This window comes from Hakea prostrata, chromosome 11 (genome assembly GCF_041222555.1).
Source record: "Hakea prostrata isolate BN-2017 chromosome 11, UWA_Hpros_2, whole genome shotgun sequence".
Classification (NCBI taxonomy): domain Eukaryota; kingdom Viridiplantae; phylum Streptophyta; class Magnoliopsida; order Proteales; family Proteaceae; genus Hakea; species Hakea prostrata.
In genome coordinates, this window is record NC_142610.1 from 26624924 (window position 1) to 26652583 (window position 27660).

General features: G+C 36.1%; 3 protein-coding genes and 1 pseudogene across 3 annotated transcripts; 3 read left to right on the forward strand and 1 right to left on the reverse strand.

The window, feature by feature from the left end:
- Positions 1 to 2360, forward strand: LOC149001230 (putative inorganic phosphate transporter 1-3). Its single transcript, XM_089139741.1, has one exon. The coding sequence runs from the start codon at positions 173 to 175 to the stop codon at positions 1790 to 1792; it is 1620 nt and encodes a 539-aa protein (XP_088995867.1). The 5' UTR covers positions 1 to 172; the 3' UTR covers positions 1793 to 2360.
- Positions 2361 to 5197: 2837 nt separating this feature from the next.
- Positions 5198 to 7166, forward strand: LOC149001231 (putative inorganic phosphate transporter 1-3; annotated as a pseudogene).
- A 4653-nt stretch (positions 7167 to 11819) lies between these two features.
- On the forward strand, positions 11820 to 14089 carry LOC149001232 (putative inorganic phosphate transporter 1-3). Its single transcript, XM_089139818.1, has one exon. It carries the CDS (start codon positions 11861 to 11863, stop codon positions 13508 to 13510), a length of 1650 nt encoding a protein of 549 aa, XP_088995944.1. The 5' UTR covers positions 11820 to 11860; the 3' UTR covers positions 13511 to 14089.
- Positions 14090 to 21837: 7748 nt separating this feature from the next.
- On the reverse strand, positions 21838 to 25000 carry LOC149001233 (auxin efflux carrier component 1-like). Its single transcript, XM_089139911.1, has 6 exons — positions 23653 to 25000; positions 23341 to 23557; positions 23177 to 23262; positions 22727 to 22884; positions 22432 to 22508; positions 21838 to 22337 (listed from the first exon to the last, which is right to left on the reverse strand). Exons 1-6 carry the CDS (start codon positions 24746 to 24748, stop codon positions 22271 to 22273), a joined length of 1701 nt encoding a protein of 566 aa, XP_088996037.1. The 5' UTR covers positions 24749 to 25000; the 3' UTR covers positions 21838 to 22270.
- Between the last annotated feature and the right edge of the window lie 2660 nt (positions 25001 to 27660).

Genomic DNA, 27660 nt, shown 5'->3' on the forward strand with positions numbered 1-27660 from the left:
TCAAATGGATCCAAACGCGATCATTTAGTGAGAAAGTCTACTCTCATCAACACTATAAATTCAACCCCTTCTTTCTCAAGTTCCCAACTGACCTTCAATCTTCAAACCTTGTATGTTAAAACTCAACTGCAAGTGAGGTGCAAGTGAGCTTCTGCACACAAGCTAGTTAGTCATGGCGCCTATAAAACAGTTGCAGGTGCTTAACGCACTTGATTTGGCAACGACCCAATTATTTCATTTCAAGGCAATTGTGATTTCGGGTATGGGCTTTTTCACCGATGCCTATGATCTCTTCTGCATCTCTCTAATAACCAAATTGCTTGGCCGTATCTATTATACCAAAGCTGGATCACTCAAACCAGGTACATTACCACCAACTGTAAACTCAGCCGTCAATGGTATTGCCTTGTGTGGAGCCTTTGTTGGGCAATTGTTCTTCGGATGGCTTGGAGACAAGATGGGCCGGAAGCGTGTTTACGGTCTCACGCTTGTGCTCATGGTTGTGTGCTCTATTGCCTCTGGACTATCCTTTGGTCACTCAGCCAAGGGAGTCATGGCCACCTTATGTTTCTTTAGGTTTTGGTTAGGTTTTGGCATTGGTGGTGACTACCCATTATCGGCAACCATTATGTCTGAGTATGCCAACAAGAAAACAAGAGGTGCCTTCATTGCTGCAGTGTTTGCTATGCAAGGTTTTGGGAGTTTAACTTGTGGGATTGTTGCCCTTATTGTCTCTACAGCATTCAACGCTGCTTACCCAGCTTTTCCTTACAATCAAGATCCTATAGGCTCAACTGTGCCACAAGCTGACTATGTATGGAGGATAATTGTGATGATCGGTGCAGTTCCTGCAGTTATTACTTACTATTGGCGTATGAAGATGCCTGAGACAGCTCGTTACATTGCTCTTGTTGCTAGAAATACAAAACAAGCCGTTGCTGATATGGCAAAATTGTTGAATGTGAACTTAGTGGCCCCAGAAGAACAAAGCAAAGCAATAGAGCCGGTGGTAGAGGAAGATCCATCTACCTCATATGGGTTGTTCTCTAAGCAATTCCTTCGTCGACATGGTCTTCACTTACTTGGAACCACCACAACATGGTTCTTTCTAGACATAGCGTTTTACAGTCAAAATCTATACCAAAAGGATTTATTCAGCACAGTTGGTTGGCTTCCCAAAGATTCATTCACCATGAACGCAATTGAAGAGACTTTCAATATTGCTAGGGCACAAACTATCATAACTCTTTGTGGTTCTATTCCTGGTTATTGGGTTGCAGTGGCTCTTATTGATCGTATTGGTAGGTTTGCAATTCAATTGTTAGGTTTCTTCATGATGATAGTCTTTATGATTGCGCTAGCCATTCCTTACAATTACTGGCACTCTCACCATGCTGGCTTTGTGATCATGTATGCCCTTACTTTCTTCTTTGCCAACTTTGGGCCTAATACCACAACATTTGTGGTACCCGCAGAAGTATTTCCAGCAAGATTTAGGTCAACTTGTCATGGTATATCATCAGCTTGTGGTAAAGCTGGTGCCATTGTTGGAGCATTTGGCTTCTTGTATGCTGCACAGCCAACAGACCCAAATGATCCAAGTCTTGATATAGGTTACCCAAAAGGTATTGGTGTTAAAAACGCTTTGTTCGTGCTCGCTGGAGCTGACTTCTTGGGTTTATTATTTACCTTCTTTGTGCCTGAAACTAATGGAAGATCTCTTGAAGAAGCATCTGGTGAGGGAGAAGAAGAGGAAGACAATTGTTCCTGTTTAATCCTTGATGAGTGCTAATTAAATCCTTGGGTCTCCAAGTGATTAATTAGTAATTTTCAAGTAATATATGTGTTTGAGTTGTTGTCCTTCAGTGTTCTCTTTTGGTCACTGTTAATTTTCATCTTGTAATTTTCTTAGTCTTTTCTCTCTTTTCATTGATTAATTGTAATCGGGAACAATTCTTAAGGGACCACTCATTGTTATATTCATATGTAATTGTGGAAGAATTATCTCTCAAACGAAATTTTAACTTCGTATCATTTTTTCAGCCTCTGACCGCCGTCTACACGATCCTTTAGTTAGTGTAACTCTCCCTGTCTAAAACCCATCCCCACATGCCTGGAACTACAGAACGTTTTCAATATTTGCAAAGCTTGAGACTATATTATCCTCGTCATTTCACAGTTTCCAAGTTTAAGAAGGTGATTATGCTTCTGAATCGAACTGGCCATGCTCGATTTCGTCGTGGTCCTTCTCCTTCCTTTTCCTATTCATCCTCGTCGGCTCTGCATCAATCTCAAATCCTAAATTTAAATCAAAACCTACCTCCAACTCAAACACCCACCACAGTCGTTCAACCACAACCCCAAACCCAGATCAACATAGAAGGAGAATTGGAAAAGAAGAAAGAAAAAAATAACATTTAGAGAGAGAGAGAGAGCACTTCTCCAGCAAGAATAGTGACTGAGAAAATATTAAAGTAGTAAATGAGCTTCTGCAACTCAATTGAATGCAAGACAAAGAAACTATAATACAGAGTTGGCTCCATATTTGATGGGGCTTTTTAATTGATGGGTTTTGTTGGGTGAATTGCAAGTGCAAGATGTACACACAGACTTTTCCATCCCTGGGGAGAGGGCAACCACTGAAACCATCATCACTGTTGTTGCTCCTGAGTTCCTTCCCAACAAGTGAGTTTTTTTTGTGAATTTAAATAATTAAGTGATGTTTTATAAAATAAAATAAAATTATATTTTTTCACCGTATGGGCAAAATAGTAATTTTAAAATTATTGACATTGGATTTTTTGTAATATTCTAAGTTCAAGATTGAGCAAATTGAATTATTGGCCACTTAAGTACGTAAACAACAATTTGAATCTAACTTAAGTGGGCAAAATGAAAAAAAAAATAAAAAATAAAAAATCTTAATATTACTTTATTTTCTTCTCAAAGCATACATTTCCTATGTCAACGGTTATAGCGGATTATTATTGGATTTTTATTAGTTCAATTATTTACGATGTGGGTGCGCTTCTAGCGCATTGGAAGGCAACCTCTTATTAGAGGCCTAAAGTCATAAGAAACTTATTTACGAGCTGATTTAGTTTCTCCTTCTTGGCCTTTGACCCTGTTTTTTTTTAATAAAATCTCATGTTGAGGTATTATGTTAACTTTCTCACCTCATATATTTTTAAAACCTTACAAAATATTTGAGATTTTATGAAAAAATGTGAAAAATAACAAAGTGAAACTCACATTTAACAATTTTCCACAAAATCTCTTCGTTTCATTCTTCTCCATCTCCATTGTATATGTGGGCTCGTATATTTATTTTTTCCCACTCCACCATTGCAAATAAAGGGTGCTTAAAGAGAAAGTTGTTCCATTTCTATCAATCAATCTAATTAAAATATTACTAAAATAATCATTATTATCTCACATATAAAACTAATTAACTTAGAAGGGAAGACCGTGGGCCGCATTGTCAAGGAATAGTGGAGTTCTCTTCATTTTTATTTTTTATTTTTTTGGAAACTGAGATTCGTGGAGGCAACGTTACGTATATCTCGGCTACATCTTAGGGGCATTTAATTTTATATTTAAATTTTAAGTATAAGATGAAACTTTGTATTCAATTTTGAGAAATTTTGAAATCTTAACCCATACCATGAGGTATTGATGATCTATATCAATTGAACCAATCGTTGAGGATTGCATCATAGTTAACATAATAGCAAAAGGAATCTAACAACCCACATATCCAAAAATAAAAAATAAAAAAATTTAAGGGAACTAAGGTTAGCCCAGGCCACTTTACATGCACCATGAATTTTATTAATTTTTTCTCCCTTTTGTTGGTGAAAGACCATATGAACCATGAATATGTGGAGTCAGATATGATGGATCAGAAAAATGGCAACGTAATCCCAAGCCCACCTTAATCATAAACTATATGAAACTATAAAACAAGAAGCCTCATGGGCTGTTGCCCAACTCCTTTGAAGCCCATAATACTAGCTGGGCTTACTTAGGCCCAAAGCGTAAATTAGAAATCCAGCTATAGTATATGTTTGTGCAATCTTACTAGTTTTACAACCAACCCCACCCCACCCCCACCCCCCCCAAAAAAAAAAAAAAAAAAAAAAAAAAAAAAGAAAAGAAAGAAAGAAAGACAGGGAAACTTCAGTCTTAGTGACAAAAATACATTCATCATTTAAGAAATATTAGATCGATGTAAAAGAAGAATGTGAGAAAAACACATTTAAAGAAGAAAACACTGTATCGGCTCTAGTCATGATGATTGATATCAACTAAGTCAAAAAAATATATTTTTTATTTACGATGTTGGTGAGGCAAAGCATGTGAATCTAACTTATTGGAAGGGGAAAATAAAATAAAATTGTTTATATGTTGAAAATGAGAGAATCTAACATTATAGTTTACACCTTTTGCTTGCTAATTATAGAGAAGACCCAATTCTGTCGTTTTTTTCTTACTTGAGTATTGTAGTTTCAAATTTTTATTTTTTTTTAATTTCTTTTATAGCAAAAACAGGGTCAAAGAGCCAAGAATAGAAAACTATATCTACTTCTAGGATCCCTTCCAGGTCCACAGGAGGATCCAAAAATAATTTCTAAAAAATTGCAGCTTCAAACTTCACCCGTCATCCAATCATTGGCATTATTAACCAAATGCCCTAGGTCAGAAATTATTATTTATTTATCATATATTAATTATTATAATGTGTTTATCATAGTAGGGAAACTTCCTTTTGATGAATTCATGTTCCACAATCTTTACTTGATAAATACACAACTACTATATGTTTTCAAGTATTTTAAGAAAAATCATATTAAGCATATATGTTCAAATGTGATTTTTAGCTGAGTCAAATATAAAACAAAAGTGTTCTTTGGCTAGGAGGGAATTGTAGGAAATTACAAGGAAAGAATTATAGAGGATGTGGATCCCACAAAAGGGATGTAGATTCAATACCGTTAAATTTTGAATGTAGACGTGAGGAGAGGGAAGAATGTGGGCCTTCAATGCCTTCAATGTCAAGACATAGTGGAGTGGTCCATAGGGGCGTTATTTAATATATAAGATGAAACTTTGTATTCGATTCCAAGAAATCCATAGGGGCGTTACTTAATATAAGACAAAACTTCGTATTCGATTCCAAGAAGATTCGAACTTAAAACGCGTATCATTTAGTGAAAAAGTCTAAACTCTGCAACACCATAAATTCAAGTCCTTCCTTCCCAATTGAGTAACTAACCTTCAATCTTCAAACCTTCTATCTTAAACTTAACTGCAACTGAGGTTCTACAGACAAGCTTGTTAGTCATGGCGCCTAGAAAACAGTTGCAGGTACTTAACGCACTTGATTCGGCAAAGATCCAATTATATCATTTCAAGGCAATTGTGATTGCTGGTATGGGTTTTTTTCACTGATGCCTTTGATCTCTTATGCATCTCCTTAATCACCAAATTGCTTGGGCGTATCTATTATACCAAACCTGGATCACCCACTCCAGGTACATTACCACCAATTGTAAACTCATTCGTCAATGGTATTGCCTTCTGTGGAGCCTTTGCTGGGCAATTGTTCTTTGGATGGCTTGGAGACAAGATGGGCCGCAAGCGTGTTTACGGTCTCACACTTGTGCTCATGGTTGCCTGCTCTATTGCCTCTGGTCTATCCTTTGGTCGCTCAAAGAAGGGAATCATGGCCACCTTATGTTTCTTCAGGTTTTGGTTAGGCTTTGGCATTGGTGGTGACTACCCATTATCAGCAACCATTATGTCTGAGTATGCCAACAAGAAAACCAGAGGTGCCTTCATTGCTGCAGTGTTTGCTATGCAAGGTTTTGGTAGTTCTACTTGTGGGATCGTTGCCCTTATTGTCTCTGCAGCATTCAACGCTACTTACCCAGCTCTATCTTACAAAAAAGATCCTGCAGGCTCAACTGTGGCATCAGCTGACTATGTGTGGAGGATAATTGTGATGATCGGTGCAGTTCCTGCAATTCTTACTTACTATTGGCGTATGAAGATGCCTGAGACAGCTCGTTACACTGCTCTTATTGCTAGAAATACAAAACAAGCCGTTGCTGATATGGCAACTGTGTTGAATGTGGATTTAGTGGCCCAAGAAGAACAAAGCAAAGCAATAGAGCCAGTGGTAGAGGAAGATCCCTCTACCTCATATGGGTTGTTCTCTAAGCAATTCCTTCGTCGACATGGTCTTCACTTACTTGGAACCACCACAACATGGTTCTTTCTAGACACAGCATTTTACAGTCAAAATCTATACCAAAAGGATATATTTAGCGCAGTTGGTTGGCTTCCTACAGATCCGTCCACCATGAATGCAATTGAAGAGACTTTCAGTATTGCTAAGGCACAAACTATCATAGCTCTTTGTGGTTCTATTCCTGGTTATTGGGTAGCAGTGGCTCTTATTGATCGTATTGGTAGGTTTGCAATTCAATTGTTGGGTTTCTTCATGATGACAGTCTTTATGATTGCGCTTGCCGTTCCTTACCATTACTGGCAGTCTCACAAAGCTGGCTTTGTGATCATGTATGCCCTTACCTTCTTCTTTGCCAACTTGGGGCCTAATACCACAACATTTGTGATACCGGCAGAAGTATTTCCAGCAAGATTTAGGTCAACTTGTCATGGCATATCATCAGCTGGTGGTAAAGCTGGTGCCATTCTTGGAGCATTTGGCTTCTCGTATGTTGCACAGTCAAAAGACCCAACTAAAACTGATCAAGGTTATCGACCAGGTATCGGTGTTAGAAACATTTTGTTCGTGCTGGCCGGAGCTGACTTCTTGGGTTTATTATTTACCTTCTTAGTGCCTGAAGCTAATGGAAAATCTCTTGAAGAAGCATCTGGTGAGGGAGAAGAAGATGAAACTGGAGTAGAAGAGGAATATAATTGTTACCGTTTAATCCAGATGAGTGCTATTTAACTCCTTGAGTCTCCAAGTGATTAATTAGTAATTTCAAGTAATATCTGTATTTATTTCTGCGTGTTTGAGTGTTGTCCTTCAATGCTCTCATTTGGTTCCCGTTGATTTCCGTGTTGTAAATTGTAATTTTCTCAATCTTCTCTCTCTTTTCACCGTTTTACTTGGAACAGTTAATCTTAAGGGCAAGGTTTAAAGTATCCCACGATACCATACGATACTAGCCGATACGTATCCATATTCGACCCAACCAATACGATACGTCTCGATACATCTCTCCATTGAAATATACTAAAAACATTAGTCAAAGCGATACAATACTCGATACAGGACGATACGTCTCTTAAAATCACCTTACCGATACGATACTCGATACCGATACTTTAAACCTTGCTTAAGGGATCAGTCATTGTTATATTCATATGAAATCTTACCCATTATCTTATATATGAAATTTATTTATTCAAAATTTTTATTTTATATGAATAACCTCTTCATGATCATTGGAACAGCCATGATTAGGTCATGGCAATCCCCTGAATTTGCAATAAATTATTTTATTTATTTTATTTTTTATAGCAAAAACAGGGTCAAAGAGCCAACAACAGGAGACTAAATCAACTCGAACGACCGTCTATATCTGCTTCTAGGCAAGGAAGGTAATTTTGGTGATATTTCACCTAATTTCGGTGATTACGCCTCTTGGCGAACCGAAACGAGAGGGCGAAACGATATCTGCGTTTCTCGGCGATATCTTGCCTGTTTATCGCCGAACTGGCGATTTCTAGGGCTATTTTCGGCGATAATACCACCGTCACAACACCACTGTCCATGGGCTTTGGAAGAGCAAACGTCGTCGTTGATTTTCTGTCTTCGGAAGAGCAAACTCGACTTTGTAGAGTTTCAGGCAATGATGGAGGAGGAAGATAAACAGTAAATGCATTTGAACCACACACGTGGTTCATGTAAGACCATAAAATTATAATAAAATAAAAAAAACAATAATAAAGACAAAACGTATACATTTCTTGCATGACTTGACCGGGGTATATGACTTGACTCATTTACTATTAGGTATTAGTTTTTTATTTTTTTAAACTTGATAGTGGACACGTTTTGCAATAATTATATATTTATACTATATATTATTTTAAACTTTGCATTTTCAATTTTGCAATTGTCGGCGAGATTTTGCTAGTTCGCTAGGTAGCGAACTGACGATCTTGCCCGAAATTTCGTTCTGTGCTTCTAGGATCCAAAAAGGATTTTCAAGGAGTTGCAAGCTTCACCTTAATTAGTCATCCAATCATGGGCATTATTAGCCTCTTGAGTCTTGACCAATAGGAGAGAATCTGACATGGTCTCCCTCCCATCAGCATTTCTGATCTCTTCCTCAAAACCAAATGCCCCAGATCAGAATTTATTAATTATTTATTATATATTAATTATTATAATGTGTTTATCATAGTAGGAAACTTCCTTTTTGATGAATTCATGTTCCACAATCCATTATTCTATTTATTGATGTTTTTTACTTGATAAATACATAACTACCATATTTTTCAAGTATTCTAAGGCTCTTTTTGGTATCAATTATCATTGTCAATTATGAGAAATTTTCATTATTTTAAATTGTTTGGCATCTATCCTGAATTTTATTTTTATTTAAAATAATAGAAAAACCTCCAAAATCCATAATGAACTTTTTGTCCATTATGGATTATGATGAGAATTTCATTATCTTCATTTGTGTAAGTTTACTTAAAGTTCTATAAGTAAGATGAGGGTAAAATAGTCAATACACATTCTTTTATAACAATCATACTTTTTCCTTCTTTTCTCACTTGTTTACTATCATTTTTAATAATTTTTTATCTTGACACCAAACTTATTTTCCATTTTATAATTTATTTTCGATAAAATTCACCAAACCATTTTTCATTCTTGACCAATAATGAATTCTTGTACTTATTTATTTTAAATAGGCATAATAGAGAATGAGAATTGATACCAAAAAGAGCCTAAGAAGAATCACATTAAGCATGTAGTATATTATTTCCGTGCAATTTTTCACAACGGTATAGTTGAGATCTAGTCCATAAAAAGTCATATAAATCCATATAATTGAGTGTCTTTTTCTTCTTCTAATTCTTTTTTTTTTTTTTGGGTAGAATTCTTCTTCTAATTCTTACTTGTACATTGTATTAGAACCAAGGTTAGAGGGTTGATTAAGAAGCTAGCTGTAGTTATCTTCTTGATGTAAGCAAACCTAAGCGAGATTCTATTTGGCTCTGTCGATAATATTTTAAAGAGCTAGTTGTAGGTTTACACTAAAATCATTTTGTCATCACTTACTTAATTTTACGAACATAAGATCCTAAGGTCCTTGGTGTCAAATAAACAAACGTCGACAACATTTCATTAAAACTTGACTTTCATATTTTTAGTCCATCAATCTCGTAAATCTAACTAGTCTTTTATATCCATATTGAACTCACAAGTCACAACTATGTGGACCAAGTCAATAAAAAATTTACACCTTAAACCTAACTAAATCAATGAAAGTTTTTTAAGAAACTTATTGTATGTTTATGTTCTTTAATCCTTCAATTCTGCTTCCTACCGATTCTTCCAGTCCGGAGGTAGTAATCGTGGTGGCGGCGTCGCTGGTCCTGCCGGAACTAAAGGCGGAGAGGTGAAGCAGTGGAGAACCGAATGAGGAGAGAGAATAGATTTGACCCATTTTTTCTCCTCAAATTTTGGCAAGGGCATTTTTAAAATTAAAAAAAAAATGTGTTAATGGTTTCACTAACAGAATGGACTAAGATGTTTGATGAAGTCAAGTGTCAGTGTTCTTTAAACATAAAGTGGGATGTCAGTGCTTTAAAGCCTTCATTTTGGGGTACCAGTGCAATTTGCTCTACTATACAGAGCTTAATACAACATTTCAAACATATACTAAAGTATATATCATGTCTATGAGAAAACAAAATTTTTATAAGGTACAATCAGATGTTTACATAAGTAATTGGACTCTAAGAAGTAGAGATAGAATAAGATCGTTCGCTGCATCAAAAACTCGCTTGTGCAAGATCAAATATGGAGGATCCTATGCAACAACGCATTCATCTAACAGCAATTTGTCTGAGCTTGCAAATGAAACGATTAAGAAATCACCACATCTTCTTGGTTTTGTCCTAATTAACTACTTTAGTGCCTTCTCTTCAAGTGAGAGACATTGAAGTTGGAATAAGGAACACCACCTCCCTCCAACACTAAAACCTTGAATTTGTGAGGGACAAGCAGCTGTTGATGATCCTAAAGATGAGAATGAGCTTGCTTGTTTGATAAATGGGTAGCCATATCTATGGTCTTCCTCCTTGGTATAGAAGATATATATTAACTCATCAATTCAGAGATAAATTCTAGAAAAATAATTATTTCTTGGCTTTGAACTAGTAATTAAAAAAGTCTCATCAACCTGTTCAAACTTCCAGAAAGCTGGAATGATTCAAAGCTATGAACATACCTTTCTTGTCCAACACTACAACCAGCTTCATCCTCATCATCAGCATGCCTCTGTTCCTCCTCTTCAAGAATATGCAGTCCTGATGAGAAACTGTAGAGAACAACTCTAGGTCTAGTTTTTTAATACCAAGGAATAAGAAAGGGCTGATACTGAACATATACATTGAAGTGCTGCTGATTATGGAAATACACAAAAGAGGCTTACTTCATTTCTTTTTCATACTAGGCTTTACAACTTCTAGATTTCTTGACTGGGGTGTGGTTGATTGAGAGATGACAAGCAAATAAATGTAACTACATGAAAAACCCTGGACCTTGTTCTCAATGGGATACTCAACATGCCAGTAGTCTTTACAGATGGATCAAGTTTGCAGAAGCATCAGGGGCCAACGACTATAGCAAAAATGGTTCCAGATTGGATTATGAACTTTATAGATTTCCCTCTGAGCTTCTTGCTTGTGGAAAGTAATCCTCCTTGAGTCATTTACATCTGAGTTGTTGTAATTTAGACAACCTCAAACCTTACCCAGGTTCTGAAGGGTTTGATTCACTTACAACCCTTTCACTAGAATATGTATTTGTAATCAAGTGCAGTTAATCCTATTATCCTAAAGATCTAACAGAGCAACATGTCTTTTCCCTGTGCAGCTTTATCACCTAAAAGATGAATCTGAAACAAAGGAAACTTCTATGGCTTCTAATATTCCTCACAGCTATTTGAAGTTTGTAAAGGTACATGGGTTTGCCGATTACAACGAACAGATTGACATACTAACTTACATTCTCAAGAATGCAATTGCACTTGAGTCAATGTTGATTCTAAAACTTAATTATTAACCCTTCCATTGGCTTGGTAGAAATAATAGGAAACTACTATAGAGGTACTTTTAAATTTTAAAAAATTGATTCCAAAACTTAATTATTAGAGACATTTGCATAATTAATGCCTCTAAAAATCATGAAATAGTGATATTTTTTAGATATTTATTAATATTGTCTCTAAAATAAAATATTAGAAACAATTTTTTTGTTAACACCTCTAAAAATATAAAATTTCTAAAGCCCTATTTTCTTGTAGTATAGCATGAAATCTCTTGTTTTTTCGTAGAAGTTTTAGAATGGCTTCTTTAATCGTGGAAGCAACAAAAAAAATTTATTACTACAAAAATGTTCTTTGAACGTTGACCCATAATATGGCATTTTCTTTATATGTGGATCCAAACTCGATTGAAAAAGTCTAAACTCTGCAATACTATAAATTCAAGCCCTCCCTTCCCAACTGACCTTCAATCTTCAAACCTTGTATGTTAAAAAAACTTAACTGCAATTGAGGTTCTACAGACAAGCTAGTTAGTCATGGCGCCTAGAAAACAGTTGCAAGTGCTTAACGCACTTGATTCGGCAAAGACCCAATTATATCATTTCAAGGCAATTGTGATTGCTGGTATGGGTTTTTTCACCGATGCCTATGATCTCTTCTGTGTCTCCCTAATCACCAACTTGCTTGGCCGTATCTATTATACCAAAGCTGGATCAACCAATCCAGGTACATTACCACCAAAAGTAAACTCATCCGTCAATGGTATTGCCTTGTGTGGAGCCTTTGCTGGGCAATTGTTCTTCGGATGGCTTGGAGACAAGATGGGTCGGAAGCGTGTTTACGGTCTCACGCTTGTGCTCATGGTTGTCTGCTCCATTGCCTCTGGTCTATCCTTTGGTCTCTCACGGAAGGGAGTCATGGCCACCTTATGTTTCTTCAGGTTTTGGTTAGGCTTTGGCATTGGTGGTGACTACCCATTATCGGCAACCATTATGTCTGAGTATGCCAACAAGAAAACAAGAGGTGCCTTCATTGCTGCAGTGTTTGCTATGCAAGGTTTTGGTAGTTTAATTTGTGGGATCGTTGCCCTTATTGTCTCTGCAGCATTCAACGCTGCTTACCCAGCTCTGTCTTACGAAAAAGATCCTGCAGGCTCAACCGTGGCAGCAGCTGACTATGTGTGGAGGATAATTGTGATGATCGGTGCAGTTCCTGCAATTCTTACTTACTATTGGCGTATGAAGATGCCTGAGACAGCTCGTTACACTGCTCTTATTGCTAGAAATACAAAACAGGCCGTTGCTGATATGGCAACTGTGTTGAATGTGGATTTAGTGGCCCAAGAAGAACAAAGCAAAGCAACAGAGCCGGTGGTAAAGGAAGATCCCTCTACCTCATATGGGTTGTTCTCTAAGCAATTCCTTCGTCGACATGGTCTTCACTTACTTGGAACCACCACAACATGGTTCTTTCTAGACATAGCATATTACAGTTCATATCTATTCCAAAAGGATATATTCAGCGACGTTGGTTGGCTCCATAAGGCATATACCATGAACGCAATTGAAGAGACTTACAATATTGCTAGGGCACAAACTATCATAGCTTTTTGTGGCTCTATTCCTGGTTATTGGGTTGCAGTGGCTCTTATTGATCGTATTGGTAGGTTTTCAATTCAATTGTTGGGTTTTTTCATGATGACAATCTTTATGATTGCACTTGCCGTTCCTTACGATCAGTACTGGACGTCTTCTCATGGTAACTATGCTGGCTTTGTGATCATGTATGCCCTTACCTTCTTCTTTGCCAACTTGGGGCCTAATACCACAACATTTGTGGTACCGGCAGAAATATTTCCAGCAAGATTTAGGTCAACTTGTCATGGTATATCATCAGCTTGTGGTAAAGCAGGTGCCATCATTGGAGCATTTGGCTTCTTGTATGCTGCACAGCCAACAAACAAAAATGATCCAACTCTTGATATAGGTTATCCAACAGGTATTGGAGTTAGAAACGTTTTGTTCGTGCTAGCCGGAGCTAACTTCTTGGGTTTATTATTTACCTTCTTAGTGCCTGAAGCTAATGGAAGATCTCTTGAAGAAGCATCTGGTGAGGGAGAAGAAGATGAAACTGGAGCAGAATCAGAACATGATTGTTCCCGTTTAATCCAGATGAGTGCTATTTAACTCTTTCAGTCTCCAAGTGATTAATTGGTAATTTTCAAGTAATATCAGTGTTTATCTCTTTGTATTCGAGCGTTGTCCTTCAATGCTCTCATTTGGTCCCTGTTGATTTCTGTGTTGTAAATAGTAATTTTCTCAATCTTCTCTCTCTTTTCATTGTTTAACTTGGAACAATTCTTCAGGGATCAGTCATTGTAATATTCATATGTAATCTTACCCATTATCTTGTATATGAAATTCATTTATTCAAAAAATTTATTTTATATGAATAACCTCTTCATGATCATTGGAACAGCCATGATTTGGTCATGGCAATCCCCTGAATTTGCAATCAATTACTTTATTTATTTTATTTTTTATAGCAAAAACAGGGTCAAAGAGCCAAGAACAGGAGACTATATCTGCTTCTAGGATCCTTTCAGGTCTACCAGAGGATCAAAAAGAATTTTCCAAGGAGTTGCAGCTTCAAGCTTCACCTTAATTAGTCATCCAATCCTTGGCATTATTAGCCTCTTGACCAATAGGAGAGAATCTGACTTGGTCTCTCTCCCAGCAGCATTTTTCATGACCTCTTCCACAAAACCAAATGCACCAGATCAGAAATTATTAGTTATGTATTATATATTAATTATTATAATGTGTTTATCATAGTAGGAAACTTCCTTTTGAATTTTGATGAATTCATGTTTACACAATCTATTATTTTATTTATTGATGTATGTTACTTGATAAATACATAACTACCATATTTTTCAACTATTTTAAGAACAATGTACATTATTTCCGTGCAATTTTCACTGGTATAGTTGAGATCTAGGTACATAAAAAGTCATATAAATCCATATAATTGAGTGTGTTTTTCATTCTTCCAATTTTTACTTGTACATTGTATTAGAACCAAGGTTAGGGGGTTGATTAAGAAACTAGATATAGTTATCTTCTTGATGTAAGCTAGCGTACTCGACATTCTATTTGGCTCTCTTGATAATATTTTAAAGAGCTAGTTGTAGGTTTACGCTAAACATCATTTTTCATCACTTAATTTTACGAACATAAAAGCCTAAGGTTCTTAGTGTCAAATCTAAACGAACATCAACTACATTTCATTAAAACTTGATTCTCAAATAACAAGTCTTTTACATTCATATTGAACTCACAACTATGTGGACCAAGTCAATAAAAAATTGACACCTTAAACCTGACTAAATCACCGAAAGTATTGTATGTTTACGTCCTTCAATCCTTCAAGTTGACTTAGTCCCTTTAAATCCATATTCAACTTATTTCTTTGAATGCATTTCTTTTTCTATGTTGGGCTATAAAAAAAATTCCATATTCAAGCATATCCACCAAGTAAATTGAAAATTAATCTATCAAATCTAATAAATCCCAAAACAACTAAGTATTGGATCTAAACACCTTACTTGTACGTGTAGATGTTTACGTCCTTAAACCTTAACTGTTCGTCACCCATGACCTCAACCAAATAATCAAAATTTCTCAATATTAAACACGTTAGCTTATCTCATGTTTGTTTCCCGAAGCACCTTTTGTTTGCTAGAATAAATGTGAGGTGGGAAAAAGTTTTGAAAATTTTATTTTTTCATAAAATCCCATGTTGAGGTACCATGTTAACTTTCTCATCCCATATATTTTCAAAACCTTACAAAATATATGAGATTTTGTACAAAAATGTAAAAAATAACAAAATGAGACCAACATTTAACAATTTTCACAAAATCTCTTCAATTCCTTCTTCAGCAGCTCTATTGTATATGGGGCTCATATATTTATTTTTTCCATTTTTTTTTCCCACTCCACCATTGCAAACAAAGGGTGCTTAAAAGGGAAAGTTGTTCCATTTCTATCCATCAATTTAATTAATATATTACTAAAATGATCCTTATTAGCTCACATATAAAACTAATTAACGTAGATATAATTTCACATAGACAATACAACTGGGGAAGTAGATTCAATGCCATTGATTTTTGGATGTAGACCTGGGAGTGGGAGAGGAAAGACCGTGGGTCGCATTGTCAAGGCATAGTGGAGTGGTCTTCATTTTTAATTTTTATTCTTTTAGAAACTAAGATTGTGGAGGCAACGTTACATGTATCTCGGCTACATCTTAGGGGCGTTAAATTTTATTTTTAAGTATAAGATGAAACTTTGTATTCAATTTTGAGAAAATTTGAAATCTTAACCCCATACCATGAGGTATTGATGATGATCTATACCAATTGAACCAATCGTTGAGGATTGCATCATAGTTAACATAATAGCAAAAGGAATCTAACAACCCACATATCCAAAAGTAATGATTTCTTTTTTTTAGGGAACTTAGGTTCGCCCAGCCCAGTTTACATGCACCATGAATTTTATTTAATTTTTTTTCTCCCTTTTGTTGGTGAAAGACCATATGAACCATGAATATGTAGAGTCAGATAGGGAGGATCAGAAAAATGGCAATGTAATCCCAAGCCCACCTGAATCATAAAATATATGAAACTATAAAACGAGAAGCCTCATGGGCTGCAGCCCAACTCCTTTGAAGCCCGCTAGTATAGTTTAACACCCAACACCCCCGCCCAAAAAAAAAAAAAAAGAAAGAAAAAAGAAAAGAAAAGAAAAGAAAAGATGGAGGCCTATCAATCTTCATAACAAAAATATGGGTGGACCAGCCTAGATGACCTCCCTTGAGGGTAGTTTATCCATCCTCTCTAGCAGACAATCGGGTGGAATTCTAGAGGTCGATATGCATAGGGGGACAGAAAGAGGAGTCTAGATCACCTCTCCGTCTGGAGAGCACTTAGCACTTTTTCACTCTGCATATTGTGGAAGACTCATGTTTGTATATGATAAAATAATTTAGAGGTAAGACCCCTAGTGGGTCTCATAAAAATCTCACGCAATACATGCAATGAATAAATATTGGAGGAAATATTAAAGTGATCCAGATTCCAAAAGGCACACAAGAGGCGTGAAATAACGAATGTTCAAACCCAAGACTTCTATGATTTTATTTCTGCACATATTGGAGTCCACACACGAAATACATGATAAACATGAAATCAAAGATAAAGGTCTTGCTTTTCTAGATGTTAGTATCCTAGGGAACCATCATCATCTCTCCTAGACAATCACAACTCGCTAACCTTCTCTTTTGTCTCCCCCTTATTTACAAGGTTGAAAAGAAAGGAATAACAATTCCCACAGATCCTTCTTTCCTTCCTTAAATGTGAAAACTGAATAAGTTACAACTTCGTGTATTTGCACATGAGAGTTATATATATATATATATATATTGCACACGAGAGTTCTCTAGACCATCATGTAATGTATGGGAAAATGGATCACTCGTTAGAGAAAAAATGATGAGAGCTAGAATCCAAGCAAGCCCATATGAATTTGATGTTCTATAGCTTTCAACTTGGTAATTCTTCAAGAACCCATGAGGGTGCAAGTTGCTGAAGAGCTGAATTGGGAAGATTCAAAGAAATGTGTTCCCACTGTTTGTTTTGGTCTGGTTTTGGGGGTTAGGCAATGGAAGGAGAGGTGATGCTGAGAGTTGGTGAAAAGGGTTATAGAGACAACACTACAAAACACTTTTTAAAGATAGAAAATGATCGATCATCGGATGGCTGTCTCCATGGTCATGGTTTAAACCATACCCATACCGGCATACCAGGCCTCCTCTCAGCTTTAGAATCCTGTCTTAGGAATAAAAACAAACACCTCATACGCAACTTCAAAGAGAGAGAAGGAAAGTGGAGAGTTTTAAAAAAACAGAGATTGATACTCGACGAGACAACCCATAAAGCTTTGTCTCATCAATGGCCGACCCAACACTTAAAAGTGGAAGGCATTAAACACAAGGCACAGAACACAAACAGATAGATCTTTACCTCTCTCTTTTTAAGTCTTCTCATTGTAAATCTTGCATCCAAGGCAAACAACATTTGACGTAGGCTTGCCTTTCCTTTTGCTGGGAATTCGCCATTGTGGACTCCTTGGCCTTATGTGTCTGCTTTCACATTCATCTTCTTCGTTTAATCTTGTTAAATGAGTTTGATAAAGATCGAACCTTTTAATGAAGAATTGTTGTTAATTATCAACTGAACCATTAATCACCATCTTATAATATTCGAGTGGATTTCATTACATCAGCAACCATAATCATTCATTAGTTATCGTGCATTATCTTCTAACGTAAATCTTAAAGTTAATCACACTCTTATCAAACAAATTTAAGAACAGAAAAATATATGAATGTGTTTAACGCTACAAGTTTTTGGTCCTACCAACAAATTTTATCTTTAACCAAAAAGACAAAAAGGGAAAGAAAAAAATGTTAATCACTATCACATCACTAAAATATGTTTAGTGGTTTATCAAATCAAAATAAAATTTAGGCCATAATTTTTTTGTTCTAATTTCAAATTAGTACGGTTTATTGTCATGGGTTTGTGATGGTTTAGGGTTTTCATTGTACAGAAAAGAAAAAATAAATCTGATGGACCAAAAAATGTCTTCAAATTTAGGCGATTAGATAGAAATTTTAATAACTTCATAACTGGACCTTCCAAATGCACGATTTTAGTTGTGTTTTGGAGAAGAGTTGAATACTTGGATCTGTAATAGACATGCAGATTTCATCATTATAAGCTTCAGAAATTCTACCAATAAAAATTCTTTTAAGTTTCAGAATTATTCACAGACATTCCTTACCATATATAAAAAGTATTAAAAAAAATGTTTACGTACACCATACTATTTTGGAAATCAACTAAATCATGATTCTTGATGCATCTAACCTTTACCCAGAATTGTTCAAGCACTCCAAGCACACTGTAATGCGAAATGAAGTGTTTCAGTTTTTGACATAAGCTTGAATGCTCCAAAAACCAAAACCAAAACCAAAATCATCATCAAGATGCTAAATTACTAGAAAATCAAAATATTTATTGTTTTCGTGTGTGCATCAAAATATATGAATTCCTAGTGAAATGCGACACAAAATTGTTTATGTTCTTGATTTTTTTTTTTTTTTTGGTAGCCTGTTCTTGATATGTCTTGATTCTCTATAAGTTAAATAATAATAATCAATTTCAAAAAATGCAGATGTATTTTATTGCATCTTGAAAGATTGGGCTTTTAATAGCAAGTCATCCCTGATGCAGCCCTAAGCGTTTAGTAACGAGCAGATCTTAAAATTATATGCTAATGAGCAATTGTTATAATTGAAGTTTTCCCATTTCATTCAGTGTCAAATGCTCTCTTTCAACCCAGATGACTGGTTTACACGCAATGTCGACAAAGATGTGAACCAAATGGGCATCACTCAATAGATGCGATACAGTGATATGAAGTTCCAGTATACCTGAGAAACCCAGATACTGCAGCGAATCAATTTGTCCACATAACAATAATATGGTGTTGGAATCCCATTAAAATCATGCAACCTCAAAGCCTAGCTGCATGGCCTACACCTATTCTTTTCATATCTACTCATGCTTCCACTATCCAAACATGGATTAAACACTTCCAATAAAACATGTTAACAACAATTATATGACCAGAATCCATCATCTTCTCCTTAAAATCAGTTTCATGGGAAAGTCTTATCACTAATTACCTGCTTATCTAACCGTTAATACACTCAAATTTTTTCAGAATACCCATCATCTTCCTCTATGGGAAAGTCTTAATTCCTTTCTCTATCAAATTTCCAGTCAAGTTCTTCTGGAGGGAAATTATCGCTTCTGTTGACCATTAAGGTGAATAGCTCCCTGCATGATGATCTACAGAGAATATATATTCAATTTGAACCCAATGGTTCAAGTTGTTCCATTGCAGTTGGCAAGTTGGGAGGAATAATAGGGTTATCCGTGGTGAATACATGCACACAAGATTGATGGATTGGAGAGGAGAAAACCTCTTTCTTCTTCTTCTTCTTCTCCTTTTTCTTGTGTGTTAGAAAATAGAAACAGTGGAGTACACGCATGCATGTTATGAGGGTGGCCATTGTCAAGATCTAATTATTACCTCACAAACCCTACTGCGTAGGGTTGGGTGGTCACTGGTCAGTGTCGTGCATGAAGATCTGAGTTATGAGTCATGAGATGTACTCCAGAAACATTTATAAAATTACTTTGTCCAGTGGATATTTGGACACTGGGTTTTATTGAAGACTGTTTTTTTTTGGGGTAAACTATTGAAGGCTCTTAAGAAACAGTAACTTGCAACATGGGAATAAGACAAGAGAATGGAAGTTACAGCCTGAAGAAACTGATAGGAAAACATGCATGCATAATGACAGGGAGTTGCAAACCTTAATGAAGCTGTTGATGGCAGAAAGAAAACCTAATGAACAAAGACAGGGAGCTAAAATATCAAGAAAACCCATAACCTAGAATGAAAATGATGTAGGTAAAGAATAGAAATCATGAACGGTAACACATGAGGATTTTTGTGTGATAAGATTATCTATGTGCTTGGTAAGGTAATGCTTGATTCATTCGTGGGAGGGGAGAACCCAGCCTAAGGAGATTTGAATTCTCAAATTATTTTGCTTTAGTATGCATAAAAATAAGTTAGAACAGGTTTAACAAAAAGAGAAAAAATTAGAACAGTTCATCCTCAAATTATGAAGATAAACATTTTATGGAAATACCCATATAGCCTAAAGAAAATTCTTCGTAGGCAAAACAATGATTTCCCCCTTTAGAAGCCAAATAATGAATATACACAAGGTAAGCTAATTTTTTTTTTTTTTTGGTAATCAAAAGAGGGGATGCAGTAGCGGCAACCTAGCGCCCCCCCGCTACGCAATGTTCGGACTTTTTATCGAGTGCGACCTATGCAACCATTAGCCCTGTGCACTACCAACGCAAGCACTGGCCCCGTCAGCAGAGCCCCACCAGAGGCCTAGTATAGTCCCACGAAGCCAGTAGCACTCATGCCCAGGTAAGCTAATTTCTCAATTGCTCCCATTTCTTAACGGCACAACTATATGCAATAAGATTAAGTTGTCTTAGGTATGACAATCTTATGTATTCTTTATGTATCCTTATAAATTTATTGATGTTAAAGACAAAATAATAACTTAATGAATAGAGTAATACAACAAAAGAAAAACCAACTAGTGACCACTACAAAGGAAAAGAAGATCAATAACTATAATGATAAATTGAAAATCTTTAATATTGCAATCATACATCCATTGAACAGTAGATAAGGAGTCATTATTTAATAAAGTAGATAAATGTGTCTAACCTTTTAAAAGATGATTTAGTTCCTAGGTTCCATTTAATGATAATAATAACAAAAAAATTATCCATTACACTAAAGGACCCCTCCACTTCAACCCAAAAAGAAGAGGAAAAAAAAAGAAAGGGAGAACCCAACAACCCTTAAATTGAGATCAAATGCTAATTAATTTTTTCTTTAGTACTGCTTATGTTTGGTGCTAACGGCCGTATAATAGAAGTTTGGATATATGAGGAGCTTATTTTGAATAAATTATGTATATAAATTCCCATCAAAAGAGGGGGGAAGTTCAGGTAAAAAAATAAGAATCCTAAATTCATGTGTAGAACTTAAAAAAATGACAAGATTTGAAAGAGAATCTTACAATGTTCTTATAAAAAATAATGATTATAGTCAATTATGTAGAAGGGTAAGAAAACGGCAAATTCAAACATTGATCTAAATGAAATCACTATCTTCCCACAAGACAAAAGACCTTATCATGTCCAGATATATATAGGAACCATGCTAAAACACAACCATAACATCATTTTTTTTTATTGTGAAAGTACTGGTATATTATTCCATGGGATAGATATGAGATTTAATATCCATATGATTTCATTTGTTTATGTGGGCTGTGTAAGGTGATCAGATCTAGCTTATATACTAAGCACTGCTGCTCGACAATAAAACTCCAGGACCATTATATTATAAGTGAATTTAAATTTGATGTATCCCTTAAATGGAACATCAGACATTCTTTACTAATTAGTCAATATTATCAACATGTTATCCTTCTTTCCTTTTCTAGGCATTTGTTACTTACAGGATGAATTAGAAATCATGAAAATACACATTTTACAATTTGAGAGTTGGATTACCTTCATGGGCTCCATTACCACAAGCAAGCCCCACGTCTAGATATTAAAACCTCTCACCTCTATCTCAAAATCTAAATTAGGAACTAGTCTCTTCATGAGTCTCTAAGGTTACCATTCCACTTTAACATTCAAAGAAAAATTTTCATTAATGGAAGTTCCCCAACCTTGAATAAAAATATATAGGAGTAGCTTTAGAAAATCAAAAGAAGCACTCTTTTTAAAGTAATAAATGATGAAATCATGAAAGGCAGTAAGTTCTCATCATTGTTATCTTCAATCAAGTAAATTCCTTTCTCTTTTTCTTACTTTCTCTGTAATTTTGTACCATCACATATTGACATATGGTAGGACTAAGAAGTGAGAGAGGTAATGACTTGTGATAAAAACACAATGGATTCATTGAGAACATTGAATACAACTAAGCTGATTTTACAATTTTACTAATTACTCCCCTTCACCTACCGAACTACCCATTCAAAAAATGAACTTTCGTCTTCCATTGCTCCTTGCTCTCTGATCACCCAGTCCATTCTTTCACATCCATGTCTTCCTCCTGAGATTCAGATTCTCACTGGTGGTGGGGGTCATATCATGACTCTCAAAGATAATTTCTTTTCCCCTAAAAGACTCACAGCCCCAGTAGAATATAGTACACAAGTGTTATTGGCAATGCTATTAGCATACCAAATATGACACTGCAAGCAAAACCCATATCATCTCATCAGGAATATAAGAAAGAAAGATGGACGAATTAAAGAAACAGAGGAGATGACAAAGTGATGCACTTACGCAGTGCTGAGAATTTCAGGATGTATGCTGTATTCTTTGGCAAAGACAAAGGGAACTATTCCTTGTGGGAGTGCCGCCTAGTAATTTTTGAATCGATTTTCACCATAACCAAAAACAGAAAGAGGAAGAAAGGAAAAGTCAAGAACATAATATCAAACAATAGAACTTGGGCATTCTTAAATTTGAACTAAAGAAGGAGATTCAAGTGGCTTCTCGGATTTTTGTGGGTTTTCTTTTAAAAAATTTTGCAGAGGTCGGAGGAATAATAAAATGAGAAAATAAAGAGAGGGGTGACCTGTACAATGGCAACATGTAAGAGGACACCTCGAAGCCCAACAGCAATGGAAGCAGCAGCCATGACAGCTGGTCCTGTAAGGAATCTCACAGCCATAGCAAAAGCTGCAGTGGTATTTCCACATGCTATGATCCTCGGTTGCAAAGCCATGAACAACCCTGTTCAAAAGTTGTCTATTTCTGTCAATTAAAGGTATCCAATATTCAAACAAGGAGAAAATCACAGTGCAAAAACACCCTTTTACATCATCAGCACTAGACATGGATCATCATTTCACCCTTGTGGGCAGTCTGACTGTCTCTGGCTTTCTCTCTTTGTTCTTTTCTAAGTTCAAAGAATACTAGACAGTAAAATAATTCTTAATTAAAGAAACTGACATAGGAGATAAGAGATTCTTTTTGGGTTTTGTGACATTTGAAACCTGGAAGCTGGAAGGGAAGAAGAACCTACCCAAACTGAACATGGCCATGCCAAGGCCTGCATCAGACAGTATGGAAATGGACCCTGCTATAATGGCAGGCATATGAACGTTCCACCTGCAACCATAAGTTTAACAGCTCAGTTCGTCTCCTGAATGGAAGAAGATTACGGCTTAATTTAGTTTGAATATGTACTTGAATGAAACCAGAGCCCAGATGATGCCAATTAAGCTGGAGTAAGTATTTGGGTTCCTAATGAGCTTCCTCCACACCATGATCAGAATAAGCCTTGTCATAACACTGGCTGGTGGCATGGCTTTAGCCTTATTTTCCCCTGCTTTGTGTGCTGCATCAGCTCCTCTGAATTCGTCTCTGCCCAAGTACTCTTCTTGGTTCTCTCTGTGATTCTCCACTGATCTCAAAAAAAAAAACACTTCTTCATCAAAATCAAGACTAGAACAAGGTAAAAGAGTGAAAACCCATTAATTAGAGAATCAGATTACATACCTTTTCCAGGAGAAACAGCCATTCTTACTTCTTTGGGAGTCTGCTCTGCAACTCCAAACTCTTGACCTCCAAACACATCTGAAACAGGGGAAGCACTAGAACTCCAGACGAACATATGAAGATCTCTAGCTCCTTCTTCAGATTTATGCTGTGCTTGCCCATTAAGCTTCTTAGGCATAGCAGTAGTTGAAGGCTTCGATCCAGGAGGAGAGAACATGCCTGGATTTGGTGCTGGGTAATGCGTCCCACCTCTTGAAGCTGCAAACCCATAAGCATCTGCAGCTCCAAAATTGGAATTCCGACCACCAGCGACCATTGAATAGAAATCAGTGTGATTGAAGCTCGAGCCTCTTGGTGTTGGATTCCTAGAAGATTGCAGAGAGTAAATCTCTGCATTCGTCAAATTAGACGGCCGAGGCGTCATTGAGAGACCCTGAGATCGCCGTGAGATCTCAGACCTGGAAGCATTAGATTTCCTAACAGTAACATGAAGCTTTCCATCTTCCTTAATCTCTGCTTGGGTCTCCAATGGCTCTCTACCATCCAAAGACATCACATCAGAATCAACAGCAATGGAAACAATTGAACCAGCCATGTCTGGAAACTGTTCAGTGATAAGCATCTTAGCTCCTCTGTATTCGAACATGAAGAGCATCAGAGTATACCAAATGATACACTGAAGAACCACAATTTGAACCATTAAAGCACCTGAGAAATCTCCATACATCCCTTTAAGCAGAGGAATACCCATTACAAGTGTATTGGGAAGAGTTGAAAGAGAAAAGAGTGTGATTGTCCATTCAAGACAGCCTCTTTTGCTGACATTAGACCAAACGAAGAGAACTGCTAAGACTATAAGCTTCTGGAGAGTATCTGCAGCAATGAAGCGTAGGTTCATGGTGTAAGGATCATTTGTAGAGATGAAATGGAATGAAAGAAGTGGAACTGCGAAGATGGCAACAAAGCGGTTGATGCCAGAACACTGATCGGGTGTGAAGATCTTCCACCATTTTACAGAGCCGTAAGCTAAGATCATGGCTACATAGAGAGGAACCACTGCTGTCATTACATGGTAGAAATCTAACAAAGTAATCATCTTTACTAAATTTCCAACTAACCCTCTAACAGACTTGACGAGCTAGAGAAGAAGAAAAAGGAAGAACCAGTAGGAGAAGAGAGAAAGAGTAAAGGAAGAGAAGAGAAAGAAACTCTACGAGAGAGAGAAGGAAGGTTTAAGCGCATCGAGGGTGAGCATGTGTTATGTTATTTCTTTGGTAGCTGCGCATAAACCTCCCAATCTCCAAAGCATAGACATTTATGCTTATCACTGTTTCGTTACTTTACAAAATCTCTCTCTTTCTCTCTCTCTCTCTCTCCGTGTGAAGTGAAGATCTGGTGGCTTATAAAGTTGCTGCAACTCTCTTACTTTCCCTTGTTTTTCTTTTTCTTTTTTTGTTTTTCATAGGTTTCTTAAAAGGGTAAATCGGTTTATTTTTGGATTTCATTTGGTTTACTTCAATTTAGGCATTGGATTCTTTTAGTTTGGGTGTGATTTGCTTTCAAGTTGGAATTTTCTATTTGTCAGCATAGAGGTTTATGTTATTCTTATATCTTTTCACCACACATTAAGAGAAAAATCCACTTCTAAATTTTGACAAGAAAAATTAAAAATGGCTTCTTGCCCTCCTAATCAAAGGAGAAGCTACATCAAGAGCAAGGAGGACCATTCCAAATCTTCTCCAATTATTTGGAATTTTTCTTAGTCTTTTTTTTTTATATATAAAATATCATTATTTGTTTCAAATCCTAGATTTTTTATTTTTTTTTTAATTTCCATCTCTTCCTAGAATTTTGAAATTTTCTCTCAGACTCTCCTTCCATGAGTGAAAAATCAGTACTTTGGATACCCACCATATATATATCTACCACCCATACTGGATGGTCTTGTGTCTCGTGGAGATAATAAAGATTAAAGAGAAAATTACTGCTTCAAAGCATCACAAAAATATATATCTTTTTTCAAATGATGTTTTTGTTGGAAAAGCTCATTATATCTTGAGTGTTTTGAGATCCACTCTTTACTGATTGCCCAATGAAACATCATTTTTGTTATACATAGATTCTCTTTCCAAAGAATGATCAGATATTCTCATGACTCTAAAGAAACGTGAGAATGATTGTTCTACAGAGAGGAAGAGAAGATTGTTATTAGATAGAACTTTCTACATTGTGGGCTTTACTGGGCTTTGTCCCATTGTGGGCTTTTGTGGGCTGAATTCTATCATTCACAGAAAAGGGGCATTCTGTTCAGTGGTGATGTGGTGATTCAAGATAGACCTGGCCTTTTGTGTTACATTGGAACACGCAACCATCTGTTACTTGCTGAATTTAAAATGGTCCCTATGTGGGAGAAGAAATGATAAATTACTAAGCCAACCAAGGCTATAAATTGATTAAGAGGTGAAATGAATGTGGGAGAACAGGACACAATGACAACACCTTGATCCCCTTGTTATTTAATTAAGGGAGGCAAGGGAGGGGGGGTTTTAATCATAGATGTATCCTTTCTTGAACCTCAAATTATGTGCGTGTTCAGTGAGCAAGCATTCTTCAGGATCAAATGCATAACAAAAGTTGGGACTAGGGAGTTGGGTCATGGATAGACCTTGATCTGGAAAGTTCATTTTGTCATGGGCGCTAATTCGAAAAGTCCATTGCTGGGTGGAACTGTGGAAATATCATTAAAAATGTCTTTTCTCTTAGGGAGGTCAGCTGAATAGGTATTTTCTTGTAGGGATTTTAGCTAAATAGGTACCATCACAAATGAAGGTGACCTTACTCTTTCACCTAGAGCCTCTTAGGACTCTATATATAAACCCATTTTGGAGCTCATTTTTTACTATAGCCTCTTAGGACTCTATATATAAACCCATTCTGGAGCTCATTTTTTACTATAATTTCTTCTCTCTCTCTCTCTCTCTCTCTCTGTGTTAGTAGTGAAAACAATCTGATTATACTTGAAGTAATATTTCTAGGGCGCAACCTTAAATGTTTGGACTAACTGATCTTGGGGTGAAGATACATTTGGTACTCGTATTGTATAAATTGGGATGTCTAACTACCTGAAAGAAAGTACTTCAGGTACGTTTTAGCTCTGATGAAATTTCATGATTACAACAATCTTTCAAGTGTTAGTGAAAATTTCTCCGCAAGTTTCCTACAGCAATCCAAACTATAAGAACATGACAAATGAAAATTCCATCTAAGATATTAGTTTCAATACTTATCTTGAATTAGTGCAACTCTAAGATCAACTCTAATATAATCTTTTCTTTTCTTTTCCTTCTTTTTTTCTTTTTTCTTTTTTTCTTTTTTTTTTTTCTTTTGGAAAGAATAATCTTTTCTAGTAACCTAGATCACACATTGTTTTGGATTGCCCAGGAGAGGCATCAGACCGATTTTGAAACTGGTTCAAAGCAACCTGTAGATAGGAAATTTTCTATGTTTCAGTAAATTGTAGCTTGCTTGTTTGGTCAATGTCAGCAGCTGCTCTGTTTTCTAAGTATGCGTTTGGTAACGTTTCGTTCTTGAGAAACCAGTTCTTATGCAAAACCATTTTTTAATGTTTCTGTGCTAAAAGACCGTTCTTTACTTGAAAATGGGCGTTTGATAAATCCGTTCTGAAAATATTTTTAAAACACTAAATAGAATATATTAGTTTTTTTTTTATTATTATTGAAAAATAAGTTGGTGTTTTATAAACTTGTTCTAAAGTTTCGATTTGAACCAATTTTCTCACTTCCGTTTCTGTTCTTTGATAAAAACATCTTTTTTATGTTCTGCAAAAAGCGTTCTTTAGAAAACTTTTTTGATTGGTCCGTTCTTAAAGAACAGAAGAACGAACCGTTTTATCAAACGCCTCTAACCCCGTTCTTCCGTTTCCAAAGAACAGAAGAACGCCAGAAACGTTTTTTAAGAACGTTATCAAACGCACCCTAATTCTATTTC

Excerpts from the sequence above, each read along its gene's own strand:
- LOC149001230 (XM_089139741.1), top strand. The coding sequence starts at position 173 with ATGGCGCCTATAAAACAGTTGCAGGTGCTTAACGCACTTGATTTGGCA.
- LOC149001232 (XM_089139818.1), top strand. The coding sequence starts at position 11,861 with ATGGCGCCTAGAAAACAGTTGCAAGTGCTTAACGCACTTGATTCGGCA.
- LOC149001233 (XM_089139911.1), bottom strand. The coding sequence starts at position 24,748 with ATGATTACTTTGTTAGATTTCTACCATGTAATGACAGCAGTGGTTCCT. Across the intron at positions 23,263-23,340 it reads TGGGCTCTGGTTTCATTCAA|GTGGAACGTTCATATGCCTG; the intron begins GTACATATTCAA and ends TTATGGTTGCAG. Across the intron at positions 22,885-23,176 it reads CATGGCCATGTTCAGTTTGG|GGTTGTTCATGGCTTTGCAA; the intron begins GTAGGTTCTTCT and ends ACTTTTGAACAG.